The 26,110-nt window shown below is 40.5% G+C and overlaps 2 protein-coding genes and 1 long non-coding RNA gene across 7 annotated transcripts in view; 2 read left to right on the top strand and 1 right to left on the bottom strand.

Moving 5' to 3' along the window:
- Positions 1–981: 981 nt before the first annotated feature.
- LOC108249708 (annexin A4) lies at positions 982–8,143 on the top strand. 2 transcript variants are annotated; one of them, XM_017439275.3, is made up of 15 exons: positions 982–1,093; positions 3,556–3,943; positions 4,046–4,083; positions 4,268–4,411; positions 4,517–4,604; positions 4,694–4,788; positions 4,870–4,983; positions 5,162–5,252; positions 5,939–6,018; positions 6,142–6,198; positions 6,297–6,390; positions 6,530–6,625; positions 6,915–6,973; positions 7,063–7,185; positions 7,278–8,143. In XM_017439275.3, the coding sequence occupies exons 2-15, from the start codon at positions 3,565–3,567 to the stop codon at positions 7,335–7,337; spliced, it is 1,518 nt and encodes a 505-aa protein (XP_017294764.1). In that variant the 5' UTR covers positions 982–1,093; positions 3,556–3,564; the 3' UTR covers positions 7,338–8,143. The 2 variants fall into 2 exon arrangements, with proteins under 2 accessions (XP_017294764.1, XP_017294755.1); XM_017439266.3 differs by lacking the exon at positions 982–1,093 and adding an exon at positions 1,099–1,202.
- Positions 8,144–9,377: 1,234 nt separating this feature from the next.
- LOC119617861 lies at positions 9,378–12,986 on the bottom strand. Its single transcript, XR_005234279.1, has 2 exons — positions 12,848–12,986; positions 9,378–11,056 (listed from the first exon to the last, which is right to left on the bottom strand). It is a non-coding gene; the product is annotated as an uncharacterized LOC119617861 (long non-coding RNA).
- Positions 12,333–26,110, top strand: part of LOC108248719 (disks large homolog 5) — a 26,326-nt gene continuing 12,548 nt past the window's right edge. For 2 of the 4 annotated variants that reach the window (XM_037980662.1, XM_037980661.1), the window contains exons 1-15: positions 12,333–13,106; positions 17,977–18,045; positions 18,566–18,601; positions 18,887–19,055; positions 19,324–19,467; positions 20,693–20,864; positions 22,202–22,458; positions 22,800–23,112; positions 23,219–23,449; positions 24,516–24,700; positions 24,827–24,952; positions 25,150–25,282; positions 25,390–25,514; positions 25,625–25,800; positions 25,972–26,075. In XM_037980662.1, coding sequence (XP_037836590.1) covers positions 12,809–13,106; positions 17,977–18,045; positions 18,566–18,601; positions 18,887–19,055; positions 19,324–19,467; positions 20,693–20,864; positions 22,202–22,458; positions 22,800–23,112; positions 23,219–23,449; positions 24,516–24,700; positions 24,827–24,952; positions 25,150–25,282; positions 25,390–25,514; positions 25,625–25,800; positions 25,972–26,075 — 2,538 coding nt within the window. In that variant the 5' untranslated portion in view covers positions 12,333–12,808. The remainder of the gene's footprint in view (positions 13,107–17,976; positions 18,046–18,565; positions 18,602–18,886; positions 19,056–19,323; positions 19,468–20,692; positions 20,865–22,201; positions 22,459–22,799; positions 23,113–23,218; positions 23,450–24,515; positions 24,701–24,826; positions 24,953–25,149; positions 25,283–25,389; positions 25,515–25,624; positions 25,801–25,971; positions 26,076–26,110) is intronic. The other 2 variants (XM_017437695.3, XM_017437703.3) reach the window with 2 other exon arrangements.

Below are 26,110 nucleotides of genomic sequence, written 5' to 3'. Positions count from 1 at the left end.
ACACAAAATTTTGTTGTCAGAGGTATAAAATCATACAAGGTAAAACAGCCTGATTTCCTAGGTACTTTTTAAATACCACTGCATGTACCCTGTAATTACCATTAAGCCATTAAGTGCACCCCAGTAAGGATACTGTAATTATACTGAATGTAACCCCATATGTAGCCTGGTAATACCATGTAATTACCCTGTAAGTTCCCCTATAAGGACCTCCATAAGTATCCTGTAAATACCCTGTATATACGTCTAGTTACCTGTAGGTACCTCCATGAGTACCCTGTAAGAACTGTGTATGTACCCCCTATATACCCTGTGATTACCTCATAAGTTCCTTGTATGTAACCCTTTTAAGTACCCTTTAAGTACTCTGTATGTTTCTCTGTAAGTACCCTAAAAGTCAAGTCAAGTTTATTTGTTTAGCACATTTCAGCACATGGCAGTTCAAAGTGCTTTATCTTATAAAAGTACCCCGTATGTACAGCGTAAGTACCCCATTTGTCACTATTTTACATCCTCCTGTGAGACCATGTTTGGTCTCCATCTCAAAAGCTTTCACTGAAAAAAAAGGCAATGATTATGTTAGTTTTTAAAATGTTTCATCACAAAATGTTGGATATCTTTGTTCGGGAATTATGACCTTTTGCTTAAGTTTCTGAAATGTGACCAAGAAGTGTTACAGGGGCACTTTAGGTTCATAAAATGGGTCTTGCCACATCTATGAGTCAAATGTTCCTTATTCATAAGTATTTGATCAAATTGGGCAATATGTGTAGGAGACAGCTTCTATACAGAACATGCTATTTTATGTTACATAAGGAAATGACTTCCACTAATAAACCCATCTGTTGCACCACAGTGGCACCCTATATAATATGAATATTTCAGTGTCAATTTAATTCGAATGAAAGAAGTAGAAATAGTCAGTAAGAGTCAGTAAGAGTCGGGCAGTGTGACTCCACCGCAGCCTGCTCAGTCTGTCTTCTGTCGCGCGACCAAAGGTTGCTGTCAGGACGGAAACGATGAAGAGGACCCACCCACATCCAGGCTGCTCCTCTGCTCGCCTCTTCCTGGATCGGACGGCCGTATCTGAGAAGTAAGTTTCCCTTTCTGCGCTTTCACGCATCGAAAAACACAAGGTAAAAAATCCCAAAAACAAAGCAAACCATCGGTCTGTTCAGCTGAAGTAGTTCAACGAGTTAGCGGTGAGTCGTTGTGGTGTGTTTTCTGCAACTGTGGAATGTAGGAAATTAGCTTCGCCTGATTAGAACTGGCCCTGTGCGCAGACGCAGCAGACCAGTGAGTTTCTCCTTTTAACGGTCACGTCGTTAAAAAATATAGCTAACAAACATGCATACGCTTTATAAATGTAAAAAAAAAGAAAATATCCGTGCTTTAGTTTGGATGCTAGCTAAACGTTAACCTCATCTCTAAATATTTTGTTCAGTTCAGCGAACCGCTTGTCGTGTCTCCGCCCGCCTCCTCCCTCCCTTAAACATTAGAGGACATTTTGGACCAAAAGTGTTGCTTTATTCTCCACAGTTTGAGCACTCTATACCGATAACAGCCTCTTACCACTTTACCTTAAAACCCCCACCAGTTTTAGCTAGTCAGCGAGCTGAGAAAACAATAGGCCCGTGATGCTGTCAAAACGAGAGGTTTCGCTGTTTGGTAAACACAAACTAAGTCGTGAATTTTTGTTTTCTAAACATTCGAATCAGCTATAATACAGCAAGGCACTCTGAAATGTCTGTAGTATTTTCTTTTTCATTTGTCGACTACGTCCTTTTTGTGTTTGAATGCTTGGCGGTGGACAGTAGTGGAATTAACGACGGCACGTAAAAGCCTCAGGTGTGTTTTGAAAGTTTAAACTAGATATGATTGGAAAGTAGCAGGGTGTGTTACTCTCAGCGCCTTCCAGGAACTCACCTTTAACACTGAATGTCTGCATCTGTGTCACCCAATGCATCTTTGCTCTTTGGGTAAAAACAAACAAACAAACAAACAAAGTATTTCTTAAAATCAGTAACCCCTGTTAAAATGTTTGTATTTTTCAAGCCATGATGTCCAGATTTTGACACCAGCAGCTTAAAATAACTTCCTATAAGATAACCAAACAGTGTATATTTGACCATCGCCCTCTTTTTAAACACAGTCTGCGCTGCCAGCATGGACTTTTCATTAATCTGTCATAAAAATTATTTTAAAAGTCATAAAAAAGTTATGTGACTAAAATTTACAGTCAGATGCTTTAATACTAATTATGTATAGTGTTTTATTTATTTAGGAGATGACACATGGTATGTAAATTATTGCAAAGTTCAAACAACTCGTTTGGTGGGTGGTGCCCGACCCAAAGTATACTTGGAAACTGTCTTGACATTGTTCATTCTTGTGGTTTCTTGGAATGGAAACAGGAAAAAAAAAAACCTAAATGAACACTCAATCCCAATTCTAAAGAAGTTGGGATGAAATGTAAATATGAAAAAAGGGTGGAATTATTTACCCATCTTTTTTATGAACAATGGAACACAGTAAACATATTAAATGTTGAATCTAAGAGCCTGTACTTATAAAAAAAAGGGTAATTTTTAATTTTTTGGCATCAAAACATCCTAAAAAGGTTGTGACAGGTCCATGTTTACCTCTGTGTGACGACACCAGGCGCTGGGGAATGTCCCATTCCTGTCTGATGTAGGATTGTTGTTCTAAGACCTGTTTATACAGTATACCGTTCTGCATTAGTGGAGACTTTCCATTTGTGTAAGGCGCTTATGGTGTAGGCATTAATGCACCCCTATAGCATCAGAGAGGGAGGCTTTCTAACTGTACGCCGAAAAGAGGCCTGATGTTGAATTTTAAATGTTGATTCATCTGACCACAGAGCAGTTTTCCACTTTGCCTCAGTCCGTTTTAGATGACCTGTGGCCCAGAGTACACGACAGCCTTGGTGGATGGTGTACACACGTGGCTTCTTCTGTGCGTGATAGAGCTTTAACCTGCATTTCTGCAGTATGGCAAATTGTGGTTCCAAACAATGATTTGTTGAAGTGTTCCTGAGCCTGTTCAGTGACGTCCAGAACAGAATCAGACCTGCTTTTACAGCCCTTTGTTGATCTTGTTGTGTCTTTTTTTTAAACGTGTGGCTGCCATAAAATTCAAACTTACCCTATTTTTAAAACAAAAAAAAATCCCCAGTTTCTTATTTTCAACATTTGATTTGTTTACTGTGTTCCACTGTGAATAAAATGCGGGTTTAGGAGATTTGCAAATCATTGCATTCTGATTATATTTACATTTTACACGATGATTCGAGGTCTTAAGAGTTGGAGTTGTTACAGTTAGGATGTTTCGTAATGTCAATGGACAAAAGGTTGATCCCCCCTCCCCCTCTGTGTTATATTTGAAGAGCTCATTCCGTGTTGATCTAAAAATCAGATGAAAATGCATGTTTGTGCGTATGTTCCTGAGAGGATTTCACATCAGAGGAAATGGGGCTCAGGTGAGGTTCTTTAATGTGTAAAATGACTTAAATCATTTCAATATTGACATTTCCAGGTTCTGAAGATGAGTTACCCAGGATACCCACCACAATCCGGTGGATACCCACCCCAGGCAGGGGGCTACCCGCCCCAGGCAGGGGGCTACCCTCCACAGGCAGGGGGCTACCCTCCACAGGGTGGCGGTTACCCTCCTCAGGCAGCTGGTTACCCCCCAGCAGCAGGCGGTTACCCCCCACAGGGTGGCGGTTACCCTCCTCAGGCAGGGGGTTATCCTCCTCAGGCAGGCGGCTACCCCCCAGCGGCAGGCGGTTACCCCCCAGCAGCAGGCGGCTTTCCACCTCAAGCAGGTGGCTACCCTGCCCCAGCTGGGGGCTTCCCCCCTCAGGCTGGCGGATATCCTGCTCAACCCGGACAAGGAGGTTACCCTTCCATGCCTCCGGCAGGTGAGAGGACAACAGATAAAACTGCCAAAAAAATGTGTAGATATGTGAGTAAATTTAGAGATAAATAACCTTGTCATTGATATGCTCATGTTTGCTTTGCAGGTGGAGGCTGGGGTGCAGCACCAGGCGGCTACGGCGCAGTACATAAGTCTTTATTTGTTCATATCTGAAATGCAAATTCATTAACAACACATGGACTGACTTCGGCTAAATCTCGTGTTTGCTGACACCGTCTTATCTTCCCCAACCTTACTCGGACCGAAGCTGCTCTGTGTGACGTTTGTCTTCCTGTGTGAAGGGCTCACAGCTACTCTTTGTCTGCAGCCAGGAGGGGCTCAGCAGGGATACCCAGGGGGCCCCGCCCCAGGCCAGCCCATGCCAGGTTACCCCGGAGCCCCCGCCACTGGCCCCTCGGTGCCTGGGTACGGAGGTGGAGTGCCGTCCAACCCTCAGGCGCCGGCAGCTTCTGTAAGATGCACATGCTTACAGAAAGCTTTCTGGAACACTTCCTACATGTGCTGCACACACAGCTAAAAACCCCTTTTTGTACCTTTTTTTTTTTTTTTTAAATAGAAAGGATTCAGGGGTTCCATCAAAGATTTTCCTGGGGCCGATCCGCTGAAGGATGTTGAAGTTCTTAGAAAAGCAATGAAGGGTTTTGGTGAGTGAATACCTTCATCTGAGCTCAGCTGCCCGTTTTTGTTTTACATTTTATGTTATTTATAATATAAAAACATTTCAAACATACAGGCACTGATGAAAACGCTATCATTGAACTTCTGGGAAATCGCTCCAATAAGCAGAGGGTTCCTTTGGTCGCAGCCTACAAGACTACATATGGGAAGGTGTGTTACTGAAATTATGAATCATCATTTTTAATATTCTCTTTTGAATCCATTCTAATTTGTTTGTTTGTTTTTTTCTAGGATTTGCTTCGTGATCTGAAGTCGGAGCTGACTGGAGACTTTGAGAGCCTGGTCCTCGCCATGCTGCAGACCCCTGCGAAGTTTGATGCATCTGAACTCCGAGAGGCCATAAAGGTTGGGAGCCGCAGCTGTTGTTTCAGCGACTGCTCTAATTGGATTCAGCTGCTCGAGCCTCATTGTGTCGCTCATGTTTTTCACACGACAAGGAGGGCAAAAAAACAAAAAGCTGAAGGGGAATGGACATCGAGTGACCTTCTGAACCTTTTCAATATGTCCTCTTTTTTTTTTTCAGGGCGCAGGAACCGATGAAGCTTGTCTGATTGAGATTTTGTCATCGCGTTCCAACGCAGAGATTCAAGAGATCAACAGGATCTACAAATCTGGTGAGATGATCTTGTTTTTTTTTTTTATTTTTAGAGTCAGAACTTTAAAACTGAGCTACATTATAGGTTTCTAAAACATAGAACAGTTAAAGGCGCAGTGTTCATTTAATGAAAGCATATCACCTGCTTCCTTTCATACCAGAGTGTTAGTCTAAAGTCATGATATGATGAGAAATGACAGAGCTGGATCCGTTTTGGTCAAACCTTGAGAATAATGTTATTCTGCAATCTCATATGATATTGTGCAACATCACTCTCAAAGCATTTGTTGGGAATGACTCTCAGCTACAACCACACCGAGTTTAAGCACAATATCTGTAAAATTGACTGACGTATATCCATTTTTGTGTTTTCTAAAGTCAGTTGGCTGTGGCGGCCATCTTGAATTCAGTTGCCCCTAAAGTTTAATCGGCTGTAAATGTACAACCACTGAATATTTCCTGAACGTTTCGTTGAATTCTGTCCAGTGGTTTGTGAGATATTTTGCTAACAGACAGAGTTAAGTCCCAATAGTTAATGGCAAAGTTTGAAATGGAGATCTTGTGCAATCAGTTAGAGCTCAGAATATGTATTGTGGATCGGTCTCAGCTACGACCACATGAAATTTTAGGTCAGTCTCTGAAAACTTGACTGCGTTACAGCTGTTTCTGTGCGTTTAAAATTTTTTTTCGTTCTGTTCCGTTCAGAGTACGGGAAGAGCCTGGAGGACTCCATCAGTGGTGACACATCTGGTCACTTCCGCCGACTCCTGGTCTCCCTCTGTCAGGTATCCGCTCCAGGTCTTTTATAATAAACGGTGACCAGCTGCTGGCCATCTCATCTGAAACGGAGCTTTGAATGTGCTGGCGCGCTTCGCCCGGCTGAAGTAATTTGCCTTTATTCCAAACAGGGAAATCGAGACGAGAGGCAGACTGTTGACGTCTCTCTGGCCAAGCAGGATGCTCAGGTACGGGTTAAAAAAAACAAAACAAAACAAAAAAAAGAAGGCTGGTTTTGGGGGGGGGGGATTAACAACCTGTTACTGAAACTTCCTTTTGCCCTCAGAAACTATATGCTGCAGGAGAGAATAAAGTTGGAACTGACGAGTCTCAGTTCAATGCCATCCTGTGTGCCCGCAGTAAGCCGCACCTTCGTGCAGGTGTGTTATTTGTGGTGCCTCCAAAACGATTTTTCTTCCCGTCTCTTTGTCAACAAAATGATTCTATTTGCTGTTGTGCACTTTCCCCTCAAAATATTAGAATTCTAACCATGTTGTTTGTGATTTTCGCTTCTCTCAGTCTTCCAGGAGTACCAGCAGATGTCTGGGAGGGAAATTGAGAAGAGCATCTGCAGGGAAATGTCTGGAAATCTGGAGTCTGGCATGGTGGCTGTGGGTAAGCTCTACACGTAGTGTTTTCAAATGACACCTCTTCTGCAGAAACTCACAAAAATTGTTGCAATAACAAAATTCGAGTAAGAAAAGTTGGACATTGTAGCGTATGACAGGGTTGTTTAAACTCTGGATGGAAACCACGGGCGATATGCGCTCCTCCAGGGAATGCAAGGCCTTTAATTTTTAATGCTTTTCGTCAGATCCACTCCCTTTTCCAAAGTGTGTATTGGCCAGGGCTTTTATAATTTATAGACACATTGATGGCATCTTTTTCTGTTTCTTTCTTGCAGTGAAATGCATCAGGAACACCTCGGCCTACTTTGCAGAAAGGCTCCACAAGTCCATGAAGGTACATTTCGGATGATGTTCTGATGATCAGAGTTGAATCTCGCGCGGCTTAAGGATCAACTTAATTCATTAAGTAACTGATTCCAACAGGGAGCCGGCACCAAGGACAGGACCCTCATTCGTGTCATGGTGTCCCGCTCTGAGGTTGACATGTTGGACATCAGGCAGGAGTATCTGAAGGCTTATGGGAAGTCGCTGTACACTCACATCTCCGTAAGTCCCACAGCTTGCAACATCTCCATCAAAGTCTCGATTGTTTGGTTGGTTGGTTGGTTTACAGCTGACGCCTTTTTGTTGTTTGTCAGGCTGATACTTCCGGGGATTACAAGAAGCTGCTGCTGAAGCTGTGTGGCGGAAATGACTAGACAAATTAAAAGATGACATCTCATAAGGACACTGTATATGTCCACACTGAAACAATGGTATAGGCCTTATATCACTTTTGATGCATGCTGCAAAATCTTATAGCCAATCTATAATAATCTTCTGTTTGTCGAGATGATTTATGCTTAATGCAATCGATTAATGACAAATCATATTATTAAGAGACACGCTTGCTTGATGAGAAAACGTGAAGTGCCAGAACATTTCAAACTTGATTGAAATAGAAACTATACATCTTCATAAGACTGTCCCAGAGAATAATTCAAATGCACTACAAACCCCTAAATAAAGTCTGCTTTAAATTAGTTTATTTAACACAGAATGTATACGTATACAGTAAATATATTTAGAAGATGGCTTAACCTCATTGCTAAATAGTTTGATTATATGTGGGAAGATTCTGATTTGAAGAAAAGAAAAGAGGAGACAAATAAAAATATAATACTTGTTTAGGAGGCAAAATGAAGTTTTAGATCATTTTTGAATGTCAGAAATTTCTGTGAAAGGTTTGTCTCAATCTTTATGAAGCGTTCCACTAACTAAATGTTTACTCCCTGCTTGCAAATCTATGCAAATTATCTGCTAATATTTTCATATCGCCAATCGTTTTTGTGATTTACAGAAAATGTTGCCTTTCGCTTCGTGCAGACACACCAAAGTTTGAACAGATCATGTGATGCCTTTCGAGACTGTTGCTTTAACTGATGTGGACAATTAACCTGTGTTCATATTTGCAAGGCAGCCAAAATCTATTTTTACACAATTTGTTTATTAGATTAAAAAAAAAGGATTACTTTGCCTTTCGTGCAGTCGTTGCTTGTATGTTTTACAGCCAGTAGAGGGCGCCAGGTTCACATTAAGTGCCATTTCAAACCTTTCTGTGATTTTTTTTTTTTTTTTTTTTGAATCATGCTTGTCACAGAAATGTTGAAACTTTTTTTTTTCTTCCCCCCCCCCAAGAACAATCATTTTGAATTTTAATAAAAGAAGTGTTTTGGGCATATCTGGATTGTCTTTGTGAAATATGTCCTTTGAATGAAACATTGGGGATTTTCAGCTCAACGCACAATGAACAATTTGCATTTCAAAGTTGCTCTTTCTTGTACCTCTTTCATCTGTATTACCGCCGCCTTTCTCTGCCGAGGATCACGAACAGCATCTTCTGGTCAGAGGTGCAAGTAATGCGGTTTAAATAAGTCATACGTCCTTTGCTGTGCCATCTGAGAAAGTGAGAAAATGTCCGTGTTTACTTTGCACCTCGCAGTGATATGGCACATAGCTTTTCTTGAGGCTATAAATAGTGAATGTCCTAAAATTCCTTTTCCTTTAGCCTTCACTTACCTCAAAGTGCAGCCTCGGAGTGAAATCGGTTTCTCAAACAAATGACTTCAGTTCACTTTTTTTTTTTAACTTCACTTTTACTTAAAGCGCAAAGAGCCCACCAGCCTGACGACAAAGAGGGATAAATATTTGATGTTTTTTTGTGTTCCTTCTTCAGCTGAGACAGCCTGCACTGATACCTCCTGAAATATAGGTCAAAAGGAAATCAGAGGGGGCCCTTGCCATTCCGCCCTCCTTTTACTTTAAGTCGCTGATCCCGATTTTCCAGACAAAGTGCTTTAAATATTAATGCGTAGATGTGATCAAAGGAAGAACCCATTCTGGAGCTGGGTCAGGCTCAAACAGAGATTTACAGCCTTAGTGGAGATGTCAGATATCCATAGGAGAGTTTTGTTAGTCAGATTATGCGTGTCATCGGGAGGGTTGCAAAGGGGTGTATAATTTCCAGACATTTTTCCAGAATCTTTCCATGGGAAGTTAAGCTGCGGAACTTTGGAAACTTTCTTTTGAGAACTGTAGGAATTTATGGAAATTGGAGATAATTTAAACAAACTGTATCATATCTAAACAAAAATATAAGGAATTTTATTTAGTCACAGACAGATAATGAGTTTGATCCAAAGTTTATAAAAGTAACAACTTAAAGGACCTAATCTGATATGATGACATCACTGTGTCACAGCCACACAAGTTTTAGAGAACAATGGATTTTGAACATTTTGTTCCTTTTTTTTTTTTGGTGTTGTAATCCTTTTTTTAAATTTACGCACACAACACTGAACAAAAGTATTCAAGTTACATGACTCCTTTTAAATGTTTTTGGTTTTGTAATCACATGTAAAAAAACAAAACAAATTTCAGTCAGTTGTCGTCCATCAAGCCATCCATTATCTGCCGCTTGTTCCGGAGTCGGGTCGCAGCTTCAGCAGGGAAGCTCGGACATCTCGTTCCACAGCTGCCTCCAGGAGGATTTCAAGGTGTTCCCGAGCCAGCTGAGAGACATAGTCTGTCCAGCATGTCCTCGGTCTCCTCCCAGTTCCAGATGCCCAGACCACCTCAGCTGACTCCTCTCGTTGTGGAGGAGCAGCGGCTCTCCTCGGAGTTCCTCTCAGATAACCGAACTCGCATGCTCCCTATCTGTAAGGGAAAGCCCAGCTACCCTGTGTGAAAACTCACTTCTCACGCCTGTATCCGCAGTTTTGTTCTTTTGGTCACGACCCAGACTTCGTGACCAGAGGTGAGGGTAGGAGCGAAGACCGACCGGTACAGAGTACACCTTCCAATCTCCTGCCACACTCTTCCCTCACTCGTGATCAAAACCCAGAGATACTTGAGGCAGCACCTGACTCCCAACCAGGAGAGGGCAGTCCTTCCTGTTCTGCTTTGAGAACCCAGTGACCACCTCTTATTTATCTCTAATTGCATGGTACAGCAATGAAAACTGGTTATTGTAGTCAAGATAATGCTGTAATATATTTTCCACAGCCATTTTTAAAATCCCTGCTAAAGGCCTACCTTTAATATGTTAAATTCCTGTTAATTCCCATGGAAAGTTTTCAACTTTGAATTTTGAAATTCCCAGAGTTTTGCGACCCCAGTCCTGGGTATTTGCACAACTGGGATCTGTGAGTTTAGTTTACTGCAGAACAAAATGCATTTGGCAGCTGATAAAACTAATCCAACACATCAAATAATGAAAAATGCAGTTTGTCTCCTTTTTCACGTTCTCACCACTGCCCTCTATTGTTAACACTCTTCGGTCCAGACAATCAGTAAAAGTAAGTATTGGCCGAATTGTTGATTTCCGATGGATTTTCTCCAGCCGTCCAATGGGAGCTGTGCAACTAAGTGACATTTGGTTGCCAGGGATATAATCCTGCTCTAGACTTCATGAGTGCATAAGCAAATTACAAACCCAAGGATTGAATGAACGACACATAATAAGATATCAGCAGATATCACTGTCCGGCCTGCAGAGCTGCACGCTATAGGTTCATCTTCTGATGTTTAATGACAAAAAGGAATGAAGCATGTGCAGCTTCACACAACAGAATTTGTAAAAAATGGTATAGGAGCAGATGAACTGCCTTCAAGCATAATTTGCTTTCCTATAATGACTTTATTGCAAGGCTGCATCCTGACTTTAATGTTTTTGAGGATGTACATAATTTCCACACGCTACCACTGGTTTGCTTGTTGAGCACAAATGGATTTTCTCAGCTGGGAGAGCAAATTAACATGTTACGTAACCGCTAACAGCGTTAAACCGGTTTCAAACTTAAATGTGGAAACACACAGGCACACAGAACTCGGCTCCGAACAGGGCAGGCCCCTGTAAACTCCAGATGAGGACCATGATCTGTAAATAAATACAACACAGAATGCAGTTAGCACAAACAATACACATTTCCACACTTTTTTCAGTTCAGCTGACTGCACTGAGGCTACAGCGCGTTTGTATTTCACATACAAAAACAGTTTCCTGAGGATTTAAGTTCTATGTGACATTTGGCTCCTCGGGGATCCGATGGATTATGTGGAGCAGAAGAAACCTTACGGAGTGGGGCAGCTGTGGCAGAGGACAATCCAGAGAAGAAACAGGCAGTGCCGAGGTAGAAATCTGCTCGAAAAAGAGGTCTGGTCACAACGTAAAAGCTACTGGATTACCCTGATCGTGAAATACCGGCCTGCAGAACGCATGCGCGGCGTTGTTTCGTGGATCGTATGAGCAGATGAGGCTTTAGGAAGCAAATCCTGAATAAATAAAAATGACTTACAATGCAGTAATATTTACACAACTACTTAGCAGCAAATGTTCCATTATCCACCCACAGAATTATTATCTAAATCAGAAGCCCAGTCTATGTTTAAAAAGCATTTTTTTAATACAACAAAACTTCAAAATCATGATGATTTAACATCTACATGACACTTGTAAGCAAAAATAATAAAAGATACAAGCACTTTTGGTCTACAGGAAAGTTAAAATATGCTGTATAATATTGTGCATGTTGGCATTTTGTTTTTGTACGAGTAAAAGCAACAGAAAATCAGTCAGCCTGTAGGAGATTAAAAAACTTGTGGTGAACTGGGTCATGACCTTTGACTCTTAATCTGGACATTCATTCTAGTCAGTTTTTACTGATCACTCACTGTTTCATTTTAGTAAGTAAGTAAAAATGTATTTGTATAACACATTTCAGCATCTATCTATCTATCTATCTATCTATCTATCTATCTATCTATCTATCTATCTATCTATCTATCTATCTATCTATCTATGAGGGTTCATTAACTACCAACTTTCATGATATGGAAGTAAAATGAAATTAACAAGTAGACCAAAGAAGTCAAGCCAAACAGTAAGCTTTATATCTAAATACAGTAATTTTAAAGTTTTTTGTTTCTAAAAAAAACACACATGCATACAAGTGGTTAACTTATTTCACCAATTCTTCCTAAATAAACCATTCCTACACAGATAAAAACTGGTCAAACCTCGTCATCCCTGTTTAAGATGAAGCTGTGATTTTCCTTACTGATATGATTAAAGCGGCGGGGAGCCAGGTGGGCTTAAACAATAAGCCCCGCCCACAATTACCTTAAATGTCCATTGGGCTGAAATATGATTGGTACAGGGCCACGCAGCTTACTTGTACGGTGAGATATGGCGGAGTTAGGAGTCTCCGACGGGACTTACGGAGAGTTTTCAGCAGCGTTTAACTTTAACTAACTTTACTTGAAGGGGAGGAAAATGCCTTCGGAACACACGGAGAGTGGGGCTTAAAGAAACAAGAGGTCCTTTTTTTTTCTCTCTCTCTCTTCCCCCCCCGGAGAAGGACGCAGCGGCGGTCGGAAAAAATGTGTTGTCATCTCCGCGCAGTCAACAGCCCCAGGCAGCAAATATGGCTACTTCTTGTGTATCCCTCATTTCGGGTTGAAACCCGTCCCGAGCGGGTCGAGCGGGACGCTTTCGAGGAGACGCGACAATAGTCTGAAGTAAAGTCGACTACCAAAAAGATTTTATTAAAAAAAAAAAACGAAGCTGCGTCTTTCCTTTAGAGAAGCGAGGGGGGGTTAAACAGACACACACACTCACAAGGGGGAGGAGATGGAGCTCCAGCATAAAGAGTTGTTGGAGAAATGTTACCAGAACTTGGTGGAGTCCATAACAGACGCGGACCGAGTCGTGGACGTCCTGGTCCACCGCGGGGCCCTCAGTCAGTCCGAGCGCTGCGAGCTGGGCCACGACTGCTCCTCCAGCCCGGGGAAAGTGGACCACCTCCTGAAGATCCTGCTGAGGAAGGACCGGGACTGCTTCGAGGAGTTCTGCGCGGCTCTGGAGGCGACGCACCCTCACCTGCACGCCTCCCTGCTGGACGGCATCGGACCAGTGGACCACACAGCTGGTGAGAAAACTTGCAAACTATGGAAAAATACGACAAAAGCCATGTTGGCAGCGCGTTCGTACGAGGCATGTGCAGCTCCTTGTGTGCTTTTGGGTCTATAATGATTATATAATAGACCTATTGACAACCTGAAGGGCATGATGTCTCCTTTGGGCAAGTGAAAAGGACAAAAAAGTGCTGTAACAACCATGTGACCCTGTTCACACTGCCATGCTTGTGCTCATTTATGGCACTAAAAGCACAGCACTGTTTGCCTTTTTTTGTGTGGAAGCGTTTAATGGCCCTAAAAGGATCCAAACAATCAATACAGGGCCAGAACTGCCCGAAGGATTTGTGTGTCTGTGAGATCAATGAGGCTCTGTCAAAGTCGAATGAGAGAAGAATAAAATGTGTGATTTGGACTCTCTGCAGCAATGAATGGAGGGCATCACTGTCTTGTTTTGGTGCAGCCACTGGCAATTTAAATTAATAATATTTATTAAATGCTTGATCTTTTAATTATGTGTCAAAACAAAAACTGATAAAGCTGGTTGTTTTCATCATGTTTGTCACTGACACATCAGGCAGACTTGAAAGTTTTCCACAAAGTGAAGTTCTCAATTCCAGCCAGTAATCCAAACTCAACCAAAGACTTTTAAAAAGTAGGGAAATGCCAAAGAATATTTGACTTATTTCAACGGCATCGCAATGTGTTCCTTCACACAGACACTTAAAGAAAGATCATGGAGACGCTCCCTCCGTTCTAATCACTTATCTACCTCAATCAGAGATATCTGACATTACAGTACTCAACAATAATAGTAATAATAACAATAACAGCAGAGTTTTGGACTAAAATCTGTTGAGATGAAGCCTTTTCGGTGAAACCTTTAAAAATAATAACGTGCCAAATCACAAGTTGTCACCCTCGAAGTACGTGTTGTGAATGACTCCCAGAAACCACCATCTCAAATTTGAGCTCGGTGTCTGTAAAAGTGGCCGACTTATAGCCATTTTTGTTTTCTGAGATCAGTTGGATGTGGCGGCCATCTTAAATCAGGTTGCCTCCAAACGTCAGTCAGTCCTAGCAGTACATCACTGAATATTCTTCCTTAGAGGATAAATCCTGAAGTTATAAACATACTTTTGGGCTTCCTCTGCTGCCTAAAACTGCGACTGAAATCTGTGCAAGCTAAAATAGCTGTGATTTATATCTCACTTTGTTCCATTCAGCAGGATAATTCATTGTTACCCGTTCCTTGCTCAGCAACCCTAGTGCATCTTTGCACCTCCAGAATATATTAACGTTGCTTAGTTCAGCATCAGCCATTGTGTCGTCATCCGTGAACTGAGCGGTGAGGTTAGAGTTATGAATTCATGGCGTCACCATGCATGGGTTACAAACAACCGTGCCTAAATCAACCCTCTGACAGGCTCCTGAAGCTGCAGGGCTAGTTGTGGTTGGTGTGGTTTAGCGATCATCTCCCTGTTTGGTAGTTGCACAAGTTTCAAATGAGCTGAGATATCTCTCGCTACTGGGCAGACAGGTTCCTCCACTGCACAGCCAGAACAAGAGCCTTTCCCCTCAGGAAAACACAAGCTTCTTACAATCAGCGCTTTTAAAATGATGCAGCAGCCTGGTCTGAATATTCGGCCATCTCACAGATTGACGGGAAAAGACCACTTCTGAGCAAACTCCTTTTTAAATTACAAAATGTCAACTCTTGAGTTGTTGGTCTTTATAAAACTGACTTTAATGTGATCATGTTGCATTAAAAGGCGTGCTTCCTCAAGGGTCTCTTTTGTTTTTACTAAACAAAGATACCGTCTTGGTTTTATATAACCATAGCTTCAGGGCTCGACAGTAGGAGCCTTTTTGTTTACAGATTCTCACCTTTTTCTAAGGAACAATAACAGGATGGCAGCAGATTATTAGGGTGTGTTCTGTGGCTACGCAGGACAGAATGACCCCGGGATTTTTGCAAGAGCCAAATTTGTATTTCTTCTGCTCTTGGTATTGTTTTCAGTCAACTTAAACTCTGTCTAATAGCGTAGCTACACCAAGACCAGGGAGCTATTAACTTTAAATTGCAGTAGATTACAGTGAGTATTTATTCAGGGAAACTGTCCAAAATTATTTCATTACCCTTCTATCAGAAAAGCTTCAAATTTAATCACCTTAATTTCTACTCAGTTGCAGCCTACACAATAAAATAAGTTTTAAACTCAAAGGTTTTATTATGACATTCTGTGTAGTTTTGTCTAAAATGACATGATAACAAAGTAGTGAATGTGTAAAATCTAATTAAGACCGCAACTTGAGAATAATGGTTCTTATTCCACTTTATTTCGTTCACATGAACAAGAAGGTGGTTTTTTTTTTTGTTTTTTTTTTTTTTTTTGTCCTACTACTGAAACCAAATCAATCCATCTGATCGCTGCTCAAAATGTAAATCTGTAAGAAGCGGTTTGAGATTGCTCAGCTGTGAAAATCAAACTGACCTGACTCTTCTGCTATAAGAAATGCATGTTTTCTCGCTCAGGTAAATAATTTATTCGAAGTATAATTTTGTAGCCAGATTTTTATTATTTTTTTTTTTTTCCAGCATACAAACACCAGTTAGGTATATTTGTAAAAATCCTGATAGTGTGCAGGTAAAGTGTTTGTTCACATACTGTTGTTTCAAAAATTTACTAGTGTTTTTTTTTTTTTAATTGCTTAATAATATTAGTTGCCAGATAAACGAGACTGTGGCTCATGAAATGATTGTGGTTTAATAAAAAAATAAAAATTATACCATTTAAGAAGTCAAAGCACCTGCTTTTACTGTTTTTAACATGCTATATAGCTGTTTGATCTTTTAATAAAAATGAAAATGATGATCCAAGTACCAGATGTTTTTTAGAAAATGGCAGCGCTTATTTTGCAGCTCCTGGTTGTAACGACGATCTGACACAACACCGGCATCATTCTTCAGCTGATCTATCAGCCATAAACCATATTTATTAACCTTTAACAACTTTAAAACTCGCACGGAAGTCTGGCATTGACATTCACACAGTGCTGGATTTGGTCTCATGAAGTATGTTGTGTAAACTTAAATATGGCACTTCAGCCATGAGGATCAGACTGTGTGGTGACGGTCATATGACTTCTGCAGTTTACAGAAGCAAGTGAGCTGTGCCATTGTGCACCTTGTCCTTTTGAGGCTCTGGTCAGAGTCATGAGAAACTCCAAGCTATCGCTTGAACAAAAAAAAGAGCGTGATCTATGGGATGCTACGATTCCTCGGGCACATTAAGTGTCTTTTCTTTTTTTTCCCCTCCTTTTCTTTTAGTCTGTCTGAGTGGAAGAAGGTGGAGAGAACCATGTGAGCTCGGCTCCTCGGAGTCCTAACTCGTAGTATCCTTTAGTTGGTGGGAATTTGGCCAAGCTGGGATTGATTTAGAGTACAGGCACAGGGGTAAACAGAATTGTTTGTCATGGTGCTGCGTGCCCAGAGTCTACTCTGCACTGCTTCACTTTAGGGATGGAAGACGCTGATTTAACTACACTATAAGCTGTTCTTTCTACAGCCAAGTAAGACGGCAGTAAATGTGCACTGCTGACTGTTTGATCAAGGCCAGCCTTTTAAACCTCTCAAGCATCACTAAGATTCCTGAAATGCTTTTTTTTTTTTTTTGGGGATCTGCACTTTAAGTAAATGGTGATGTAACATTTCAACAAAACCTTTGAGATGCTGCTTAGAAAACAATTTTGGTTCGCTGATCTAACAAAACAGAATTGGTTTCCCTTGAAAGTGCACCTTTACCTATCTTTTTTTTTTATTCATTTATGTGACAATTTGCAGAAATCTGATTAATTCCGTAACATTAAAGGCCTAGTATTCCTTGAAAGAAGGCATATCACCCACCACGAGTTTAAGATCATCTTATGTTGGTGAACGGAGTTGTAGGCGTTTTGAACAAACTTTGAAGATGGTATGTGTTGTGAATGACTATCAGCTCCAACCACAGCAAACTGGATCTTAATATCTGTAAAACTGACTGAAATATGGCCATTTTTGTCTTCTCTAAAGATGGTTGGCTGCAGCTTCTATCATGAATTGTAGATGACGAAACAATTTGCCACAATTTTTAAATAACATCAGTTATCTTTAAAGTTTTTTGTGTAACATATTTACCCGTATTTATTGGAGAGTTAATGATCAGGTTTTAATTTTAGCTTTAAGAAAACAAAACAAATTAAGCTTAAGTAAAAGGTCTTGCATGTCTTTACTTATTAGGCTGCATAAGTGGTTTTCATTTTGTTACTTTTACATCACAACTTGACTTGACTCAAATGACACTCCAGTTGTTGAGAAATCTGAGAGACCTGAGAAAATTAACAAGTGAATTACCACCCTCTAATTTTCTTCAGTAATTACATTTACATTGGTTTAGCTAAATAATATAATCTTCTTCATAATGTTACGTGTTCCCCTCTCTGAATGGTTAATTATGAATCAGTGTAGGAAATAAAAGAAGGGGCTTTCACAGGGGGTGGGACTGCGTGATGTTGTCAGAGGAGATGAAAGAAGAAGCTGTAAGACTGCAGCCTCTTTGTGGCCCTGGTTGGTAAGTATTCAAGCTCCCTGCCCAACTGATAATTAGCTTTACCCTGTTGTCAGCCACAAGGCTTGTCATCTAAAGTTGGGGAAAGTCCCAGCTTTTATTCCTTCAGCTGGTCTTTTTTTTTTTTTCTTTTTTTTCCTCACTAAAAGATTCTGAATGTAACCCGAGCTGCAGAGCCTTGATGTTCCACACAATGTTGGAGATAATCATCCGACTATAATGCAGACACGGTCCAATACTCTCAGAGCTGACTTTAATGTTTTTGTCCGCCTCACAGGGTCCACTTACAGCGTCTTGTCCACCATGCCGTCGGACTCAGAAAGCAGCAGCTCGCTCAGCAGCTTAGGTGGGTATCGCGCTCACGATGAGGTACAATTTTTTTAAATTTTAAAGGAAAGAAAATATCTTTCTTACGAGAGGGGAAAAATAAAACTGCATATTCCAAGAAACATGCCTCAGTTTTATAAATAGCACCTAGTGGCTGGCTGTTTAGACTCTGAGCACATGCACGTGATTAGACAGATGTGAGCATGATTTAGTAAAACCACTCTAACCCCCACTCACGCACACACAGACCTGGTTCATTTAGTTATTCTCTAAAGGCCAGAGGATTTGGCTGGCACATGCTATGAAAAAAACCAAACAAACAAAACACGATTTGTATCAGCAGGTTTATTTCCTGTGTGACGCATTCTCACATGCTGAGGTTGATTAAACACAGCAGTGACGTAAATAAATCATAAAATATAATACTTGTTTATGTTCGGGGAAGGGGGAAAGCAATCATAATTTAAAAATAAATTGGAAAATGTTTAAAGGAAGTAGAATTGTGTTGAGAAATTGAGTAGCAAGTTTCTTCCCTGCAGGTCAAAGGGGTCTCAGTTTGAAGAAATGGAGTCCAGGTAACAGCTCCTCTGAACACAACCGTTTGAGTTTCTGCCTTCTAAAACAAGTCAAACTCAGTTTAGTTCTTACTTGAACTTAAAAAAAAAAAAAAAAAAAAAGGGTTTATATCAGATGGTTGCATCCATTTTTTTGCTGTTTTCTGAAACTACGTTCGTGTCGCCACGCTTACTTTGTGCACCGGAGCTGGTAAAAATCAGCATCCTAACTTCACCATTTTAAAGAAACCGAATCTGTAATAACAGCTCCATCATATGGTCTCTGTGACGTGCTGCCTCTCACAGGTACCTCTGGTCAAGCCTCCTCACCGCTCCCCAGCAACACCGACAGCCACCGGGTGAACGAGAAGATGGAGACAGTCCTGTTCCAGCTGAGACAGGTGACCTGTGAAAGGGATGAGCTACTCAAACGTTTGCCACTTTCTTCACCTGGAACTACTTTTGAAGAATGCAGGTACTGAAGTCTAATACGCCTTACTCCCTTCTCTCTAAAACACACATTTCTAAACAGCGCAAAAAAAATCAAATAATAAAAATCTGTAAAAATGGCTTCGGAATACATTTAACTCGGGTCAAAGAAACTGTAAGAAAGCAGTTTTTTTTCTTTCTGCTCCTATAAGTAGAAGAATGTTAGTCATGCTGCTATTCTCTGTTATAGTTTTTTAAAACCGGAGTTTTATATTTGTCACAATGTTTTTGTTTTTCTTCTCTTTTTGAAATAGACTAAACTCAAAAACGGGTCATGACTATGAGCGTCTAAAGCTGCAGTGCATGAAGGCGATGGCTGACCTGCAGTCCCTGCAGAACCAGCACAGCACTACCCTGAAGCGGTGTGAGGAGGCTGTGAAGAAGGCAGACTTTTACCGGTAAGTGGAACTTGGCTCTATGGGTGTTTTTTGGAAATTTTTGAACAGCCCGTGCACTTGAGCTGAATGCCTTCATGCTTGGCCCACATTGTTGACATTCAGTTCTTCCTCGAACATATTTACAGCAGATTGCATAGACGATTTTATTTTTGCGAGAGTAATTAACTAAGTAAGCTTTTATACCAGTTCAAAAGTCTCATGGGTTAAGCCATGAAAACACAATCCTTACCGTTATCCTTCAATTTAATTTTAATTTTCCATCCATCTTCTGCTTATCTGTGGCATGGTCGCAGAGGCAACAGGTCCAGGAGAGAAACCCAGACATCCCTTTCCCCAGCGACACTTTTAATTTTGTTATTGTTAAAAAAAAAAAATAAAATAAACTGTTGGCTTGTTAGCATAAACCAGTACAGAAGCTGAAATCAGAAATAGAATTACTGTCCTTTATGCCTAAGCACGCACTGTTTTCATCAGCAGCACACTGTGTGGCTGTGCATCTGTGCCATGCGGGTAACGCTACAAACGAAGCGTTTGTGGTCCTGTGGGGGAAAAAAAAAAAAAAAAGCTGTGCGGAGTTGACATGCTGGGAAGGCTGGTCCATTTGTGTGATTCGATGATGCCATACTGTCCCCACAGTGTATGCAACCAAACATCTGGTCCCCAGTGCAAGCGGACAGATGAAGGATTATTGCCATGTTTAAGCCTCTCCTTCTGGGCCCTGTTTGCACAGAACGTATTTACTTCTGTCCCGTTGCCCCTGCGTTTATCCAGCAAGCATCACACAACGTCAATAAGAAAACCCATTTGTATCTGACTGTTGTGCTGTATGTAAATTAATGGGTCACTTAGTACATGTGCAAGCATTAGCACTCAGTAATCATTGAGGATTGCATTGTTTCTGCTGTTTGTTTCTATGGTTATAGGTTGAGGCAGTTATGCCTTCTAAGATGCATTTTACTTGATTTACCAAAAAAAAACCTACTAGTAAACAGAGATAATATTTGAAGTGTAACTAGTAACATTTTATTCTGCAGCACTGGCTTCTACATAAAGGAAAAATATAGAAAAATCAAGCTCCAAAAAGGGAAATTTGATTGACGTGAAATTATCATAGGATTTTGGGGACATTAGCATAGCTTTACCTTTCAATCTTTGTTACTGTATATAAAATAAGTTTTAATAACAGTTTATTGACGTCTCATTAATTACATAATCTTCTGCGTAGACGTCTTGCGTGTGAGCACAACCAGCTGAAAGAGGAGATGGAGGCAGTGAGACAGCACAACATCCAGCTGGTCAGAGAGCTAAACCATGTGACGCAGGCCTGCGAGGAGCTGAGGAGGATTCACGAGGATGACCAGAGGGAAGTGGCTGACATGAGGATGCTGCAGCAGCAGGTATCTGAGCAAAACTCTGTATTAATGGCTACACAAGCACACAAATGTAGAAAACAAAAACACGTGCGTGCTATCGGCACACAGTCATTTCCATTTAGTTCCCATCTTCGTGACCATTATATTCAAGCGAACATTTGTTTTAGACAAATGGGGTCAGACAGGCCCGGTCTTCCCATATCTCCATCAATCAAACCACTTTTAGAAATTAGAAAAATGTTCAACCTTTGTCTTTTACTGTTACTTCATCTGACATATGCCATATTCAATTTCACTGCAATCAAAAAGTTTTCTTGTTTAATGTTTCACTCGCTTGCATAACCATAGAGAATGTCTGTGCTGTTTGATTGTAAACATGCATGCTTCCAGAGATCATGTCATTATAAGGCAAACTATTGTCCAGCTGCAGTCAAATGAGAAGGCAAATTAACCAACAGCTGACCTTTGTTGTTGTTAGTTACATACAATATACAGAATCCCTTCCTGTGTGAAATGCGTTGTTCCATCTGGGCCAAGTCAGGAACTTTTATCTTAATGTATTATAGTAGCTTTAAAGAGAAACTGGAATGATATGTAGGATGTATTAAACTGTTTAACTAGTCTATAAGCTTGTCTGTTTGGTGGACTTGATTAATTAGTCTGTTTTTTTTTTTGTTTTTTTTTAAACCATAGACTTTCTTATATATCTGTGCCACATGAACATGGAAAATGATGAGCTATTAGTTATTGACGTGATATTCTGCAAAGTTTCATTAACAAAAACAATGTACATCCACACTAAACAAGGCAATTGATGCTAGGTCAAAAAATTTAAAATTGCTGAAAATTAATTAGTGAAATTGTAATATTGACTAGTATCACCTTTATGACCTAATAGTCTTTGAGTTTCCACTATTAGCTTATTAAACTTGGCATGACTTTAAAGGTAGTTTATTTTGTTTTCATGTTAAAATTTATATTAATGATGGTGTTTTGATGGTGCAAACACCAGGTCCTGCAGAAAACAACTGGAAAAAAATAACTCAACTGTTTTATACAGTCTAAAACCTTTTTAAACATCACTAGTGAAAAACCATTTGATTTGTTTCATTCTGTTAACCAAAGTATGACATTATATTTCACTTTCTCTACTAAAACTTTATTTTTAACTTTTAAAACAAACAAAAGCAGCGTGTGACTTTAACTGAATGAAACATTCATTTGTGGTCAAATCTCTTCACAGATATTGTCCACTTTACTGTTTTTAAAAATATTTTCCAACTAGAGACTGAAAGTGAATACAAAGAACATCCACTGTGACCTTTTATAATTCACTAAATTCTGAGTTTTGTCATTTGCAGCTGATGAGAGAGGGGTCATCTGAAATCCTCAACAAGATGTATGAAACGGCCATAGACAAGTTGGAGGCGATGAAGGGTGACTACGAGGCCCTGAGGAAGCGCTACAACGAAAAGACAGCCAGTCACAATGCAGACTTGGTCCGTTTGGACCAGATCGAGGAGGAGAACCACCGGCTACAGAAGACACTGGACATTCTGTCGAAACAGAGGGACGCTGCCATCCACTACCAGCAGCAGTGCTCTTCTTCTGTTAAAAGGTAGAGCTGGATAAATCGGACAAAAAAGCATTCAACTATAGCAGCTGGGCACACGAACCAAGCAGCTGTTTAAAAATAAAAACTAATTATGAACAGCAGTTGTAGGCAATTATGCAGCAAATGTACTTGATTGTTACTCCTAAGTCAGATCTGCACAGTGCTTAAAACATGTTTAATCAGCAGCAGATGAAGCTTTGCAGATGTTCAAAAACTTTTTTAAAGGTTTTTTTTTTTTTACCCCTTTTTTTATGATGTTGACATGTTTTGACTAGAATTTATATTGTAGTAAAGCGCACACACACAATATTAAAAAACAATATTAAGGGCTGTTTCTGTTTTAGGTTTGACAACACACAACAAGAACTGTCCAAGGCCACAGCCCAGAATAAGGAGCTGCAGCGAGAGTTGGACCGGCTGCAGACTGAGATGACAAGGTTTAAGACCCAGCAGCTCAAGGCTGTGAAGGACTGCGAGAAATACAAGGAGGAGCGGGACTCTGTGATCGGCGAATACCGCTTGATCATGAGCGAAAGGGACCAAGTGATCAAAGAGGTGGACAGGCTTCAGACGGGCCTGGAGATGGCCGAAGCAAAGCTCAAGAACGATTCCTCGGAAAGAAGAGTGGCCAGCGAGGAGCTGGAGGCTCTGCGACAAGTAAGAGCTCAAACGAGTCATTGTTTACTCAGAAAAACGTATTCAGAATTTGGGAACTTGAGTGGTTGTTTTAAATTTACACTGGTAATGTTTTTGTAATGTGAAGGAACTGGCCTCTGCGCTGGTGGACAGGGATCGCGCAATCTGCGAAAAGAATGAGCTGCTGGAGAAGTACTGCCATGAGGTGAAGGACAAGGCTGAGGCCCAGAAGGAGCTGAGCCAGGCCTGCAAGGACATCGAGACGGTGCGCGAGGAGAGGGATGTGGCCCGCAAGGAGAGGACTGAGGCCATCATTCAGAGGGACCAGCTGCTGCGAGAGTATTACCAGGCTAGACAGGTAGCCAGACAGTGATTTATCAGTCCAAATGGAAGGATTGATTTAACTCTCCAACAATAATCCCTTCATCTCCTACTTTACTGTAATAGTAGTAAATGTTTTTTTCTTCTTTTTTTTGTCTCCCCATCAGATTTGCAGTTTTGTCTCATTGATTTTAATGAGAAATGAATGCATCACCATTCACTTTTTACTGTTTCTTTTTTTCAAGTGATTGTTACATTATTTACAATGAAAGCCAAAGATTCATGCATTAGGAAAATTGGTCACTAATTAAAGTGACAAAACTGCTTCGGGTCAGAAATGAATAGCTCAGTCAAGTCGCATGGAGTCTAAGTTAGCATCAGCGTTAAGTGTATTGAATGCATAAATTAACTGTCTTTCTGCTCTGAAGTCATTTAGAATCAGACAAATGGACTATTCAGACATTTATTCTGTATCTGACAAGCTTTACAACCACACTACTTAATCTAATATATCCCAGATCCTGTTGGACATCATGAGAGGATGATAGATTTTAGTTTGTAGCAGTTTATTTTTAGGACTTATAGGATCAGGTACGTCAGTAGTTTCCTCCTGCAAATTTGCATAGGCTTCCATTTAACACAATCACAGAGCTTCAAAGTCATTTTAAACCTATTGGTGGTTTTGAAGGTTTGCACACAAACAGCTTAGAGCTGTTTAAGCTAATATGACAAAAGCTTTTACAAGTTATTGTTGATGTGGGTAAAAGAAATATTGAGACAAGGACAGTTTTTGCAACAAACAGTAGAGTTTTTAGCTGAAGTTTCACTGTTTCCAAAATAATTCAGCATTTCTAAGTAGGAGTCCATCTTTAGTTTTTAATAAACAGATCACAACCAGGCAGGATAGCCTAACAGTTAGAATAAACTTATCTTTTAAGTCCTCAGTTGAGCTTGACTTTAAATATTGGCCTTTTTAGAATGAGACTTTATTTAAGTAAAGGTGTTTATTGTGGTTTGCTAGATTAAAAGCAGCAAGCTGTCTTCCCCTTTTGTACAATTTGACAGGGTTCTTTATCACCCAGCATTTTTGTCTGTATCTCCAGAAACAAGACTCTGCTACTCTGGACATGGAGCGAGCCAACAAGGAGATTGAGATGCTGAGGAAACAGTATGAGGCCGTCTCTCAGGAGCTGAAGGAAGCTCTGCAAGAGGCGGAGGTGGCCAAATGTCGACGGGACTGGGCCTTTCAGGAAAGGGACAAGATAGTGGCAGAAAGGGAGAGCATACGGTAAACGATCTGTTTAAAAGATGCCAGTCTCTGTAATGTGAGAGAATTTTATGCTTTACTGTTTGTCGGTGCAGAGATTTGGCTAAATATAGACATCCAATTTATGGGATTGTTTACTCCATTCAGCACGCTGTGTGACAACCTGAGACGAGAGAGAGACAGAGCTGTGAGCGATCTGGCAGATGCTCTGAGGAATCTGGATGACATGAGGAAGCAGAAGAATGATGCTGCGCGGGAACTCAAAGAACTAAAGTGTGTCTTTACTCCACGCTTTATTTGACCTCCTTTTGTGTGCTATGATTTGCTCTATTTTAGGACTAGACAACAGCAAAAAAAAAAAAAATCAAGCTGTTTGTATGAGCATGTCTCTTGTCTGGAAATACTTGGAGAAGTTTAGTTGAGTAATCTGAACTTTTCTTAAAGAACTGCATGTTTTCTGTTTCTTGCAGAGAAAAGCTGGATGACCAGTTGGAGAAGGAAGAACGGTATCGACAGCTAATGGTTCACAGTTCACATGATTCAGCCATAGACACAGACTCAATAGAATGGGAAACGGAAGTTGTAGAACTTGAAAAGCACAGAGTAAGACCTACTTTACTATTTAATTAAAATTAACATACAAGTGAAGTTAACCAAATGTTTAATTTTCAGTCAGAACATGAACATATTCTTGTTTTGTCTCTTCCTAGGATATGGATTTAAATGCTCTTGGGTTTGATATTGCTGAAGGGGTAAATGATTCATATTTACCAGGTGATAGTGTCATATTTGTCTCAAAGGTGGATAAAGGAAGTATTGCTGAAGGGAGGTTAAGGTAATCATTGGTTTTGCTCAATTTTTTGATGGTTCAGACACTAAAGATTTAATACTATCAAAAATAATTTATCAAAGGTGGTCAACACTAATCTCTGTCTCACTGTGCAGGGTGAACGATTGGTTGTTGAAAATAAATGATGTCGATCTGACAAATAAGGACAGAAAGCAGGTAATCAAAGCGGTGTTGAACGAGGAGGGAGTGATTAACGTGGTGGTACGAAGACGGAAGTCTCTTGGAGGACGAATTGTCACTCCGATTCAGATCAACTTGGCTGGACACAAAGGTCAGAAATAAAAAATAAAAAACAAGATTATTTTTATTCTAATTGAAATCACTTTGACTTAAAAGTACTAATATTCCAGCACAAATGAAAAGACTGTTTTTACTTGCAGTTAACTACAAGTTTGAAGACGTTTTTTCTGTAAATGACATAAATACGATTCTTTCTTTGCAGACTGTGGTATTGGTTTGGAAAGTGGAGTTTTTGTTGCCAGTTTGGTGACAGGAAGTCCAGCCTCCAAAGACTGTAATCTTACTGTTGGTGACAGACTATTAGCTGTAAGTATGTCAACTAAAACCTGGAGTTACTCAAT

This window comes from Kryptolebias marmoratus, linkage group LG17, assembly GCF_001649575.2.
Source record: "Kryptolebias marmoratus isolate JLee-2015 linkage group LG17, ASM164957v2, whole genome shotgun sequence".
Lineage (NCBI taxonomy): Eukaryota > Metazoa > Chordata > Actinopteri > Cyprinodontiformes > Rivulidae > Kryptolebias > Kryptolebias marmoratus.
The sequence above is the reverse complement of the archived record's forward strand: the minus strand, read 5'-3'. Positions and strand labels throughout refer to the sequence as shown.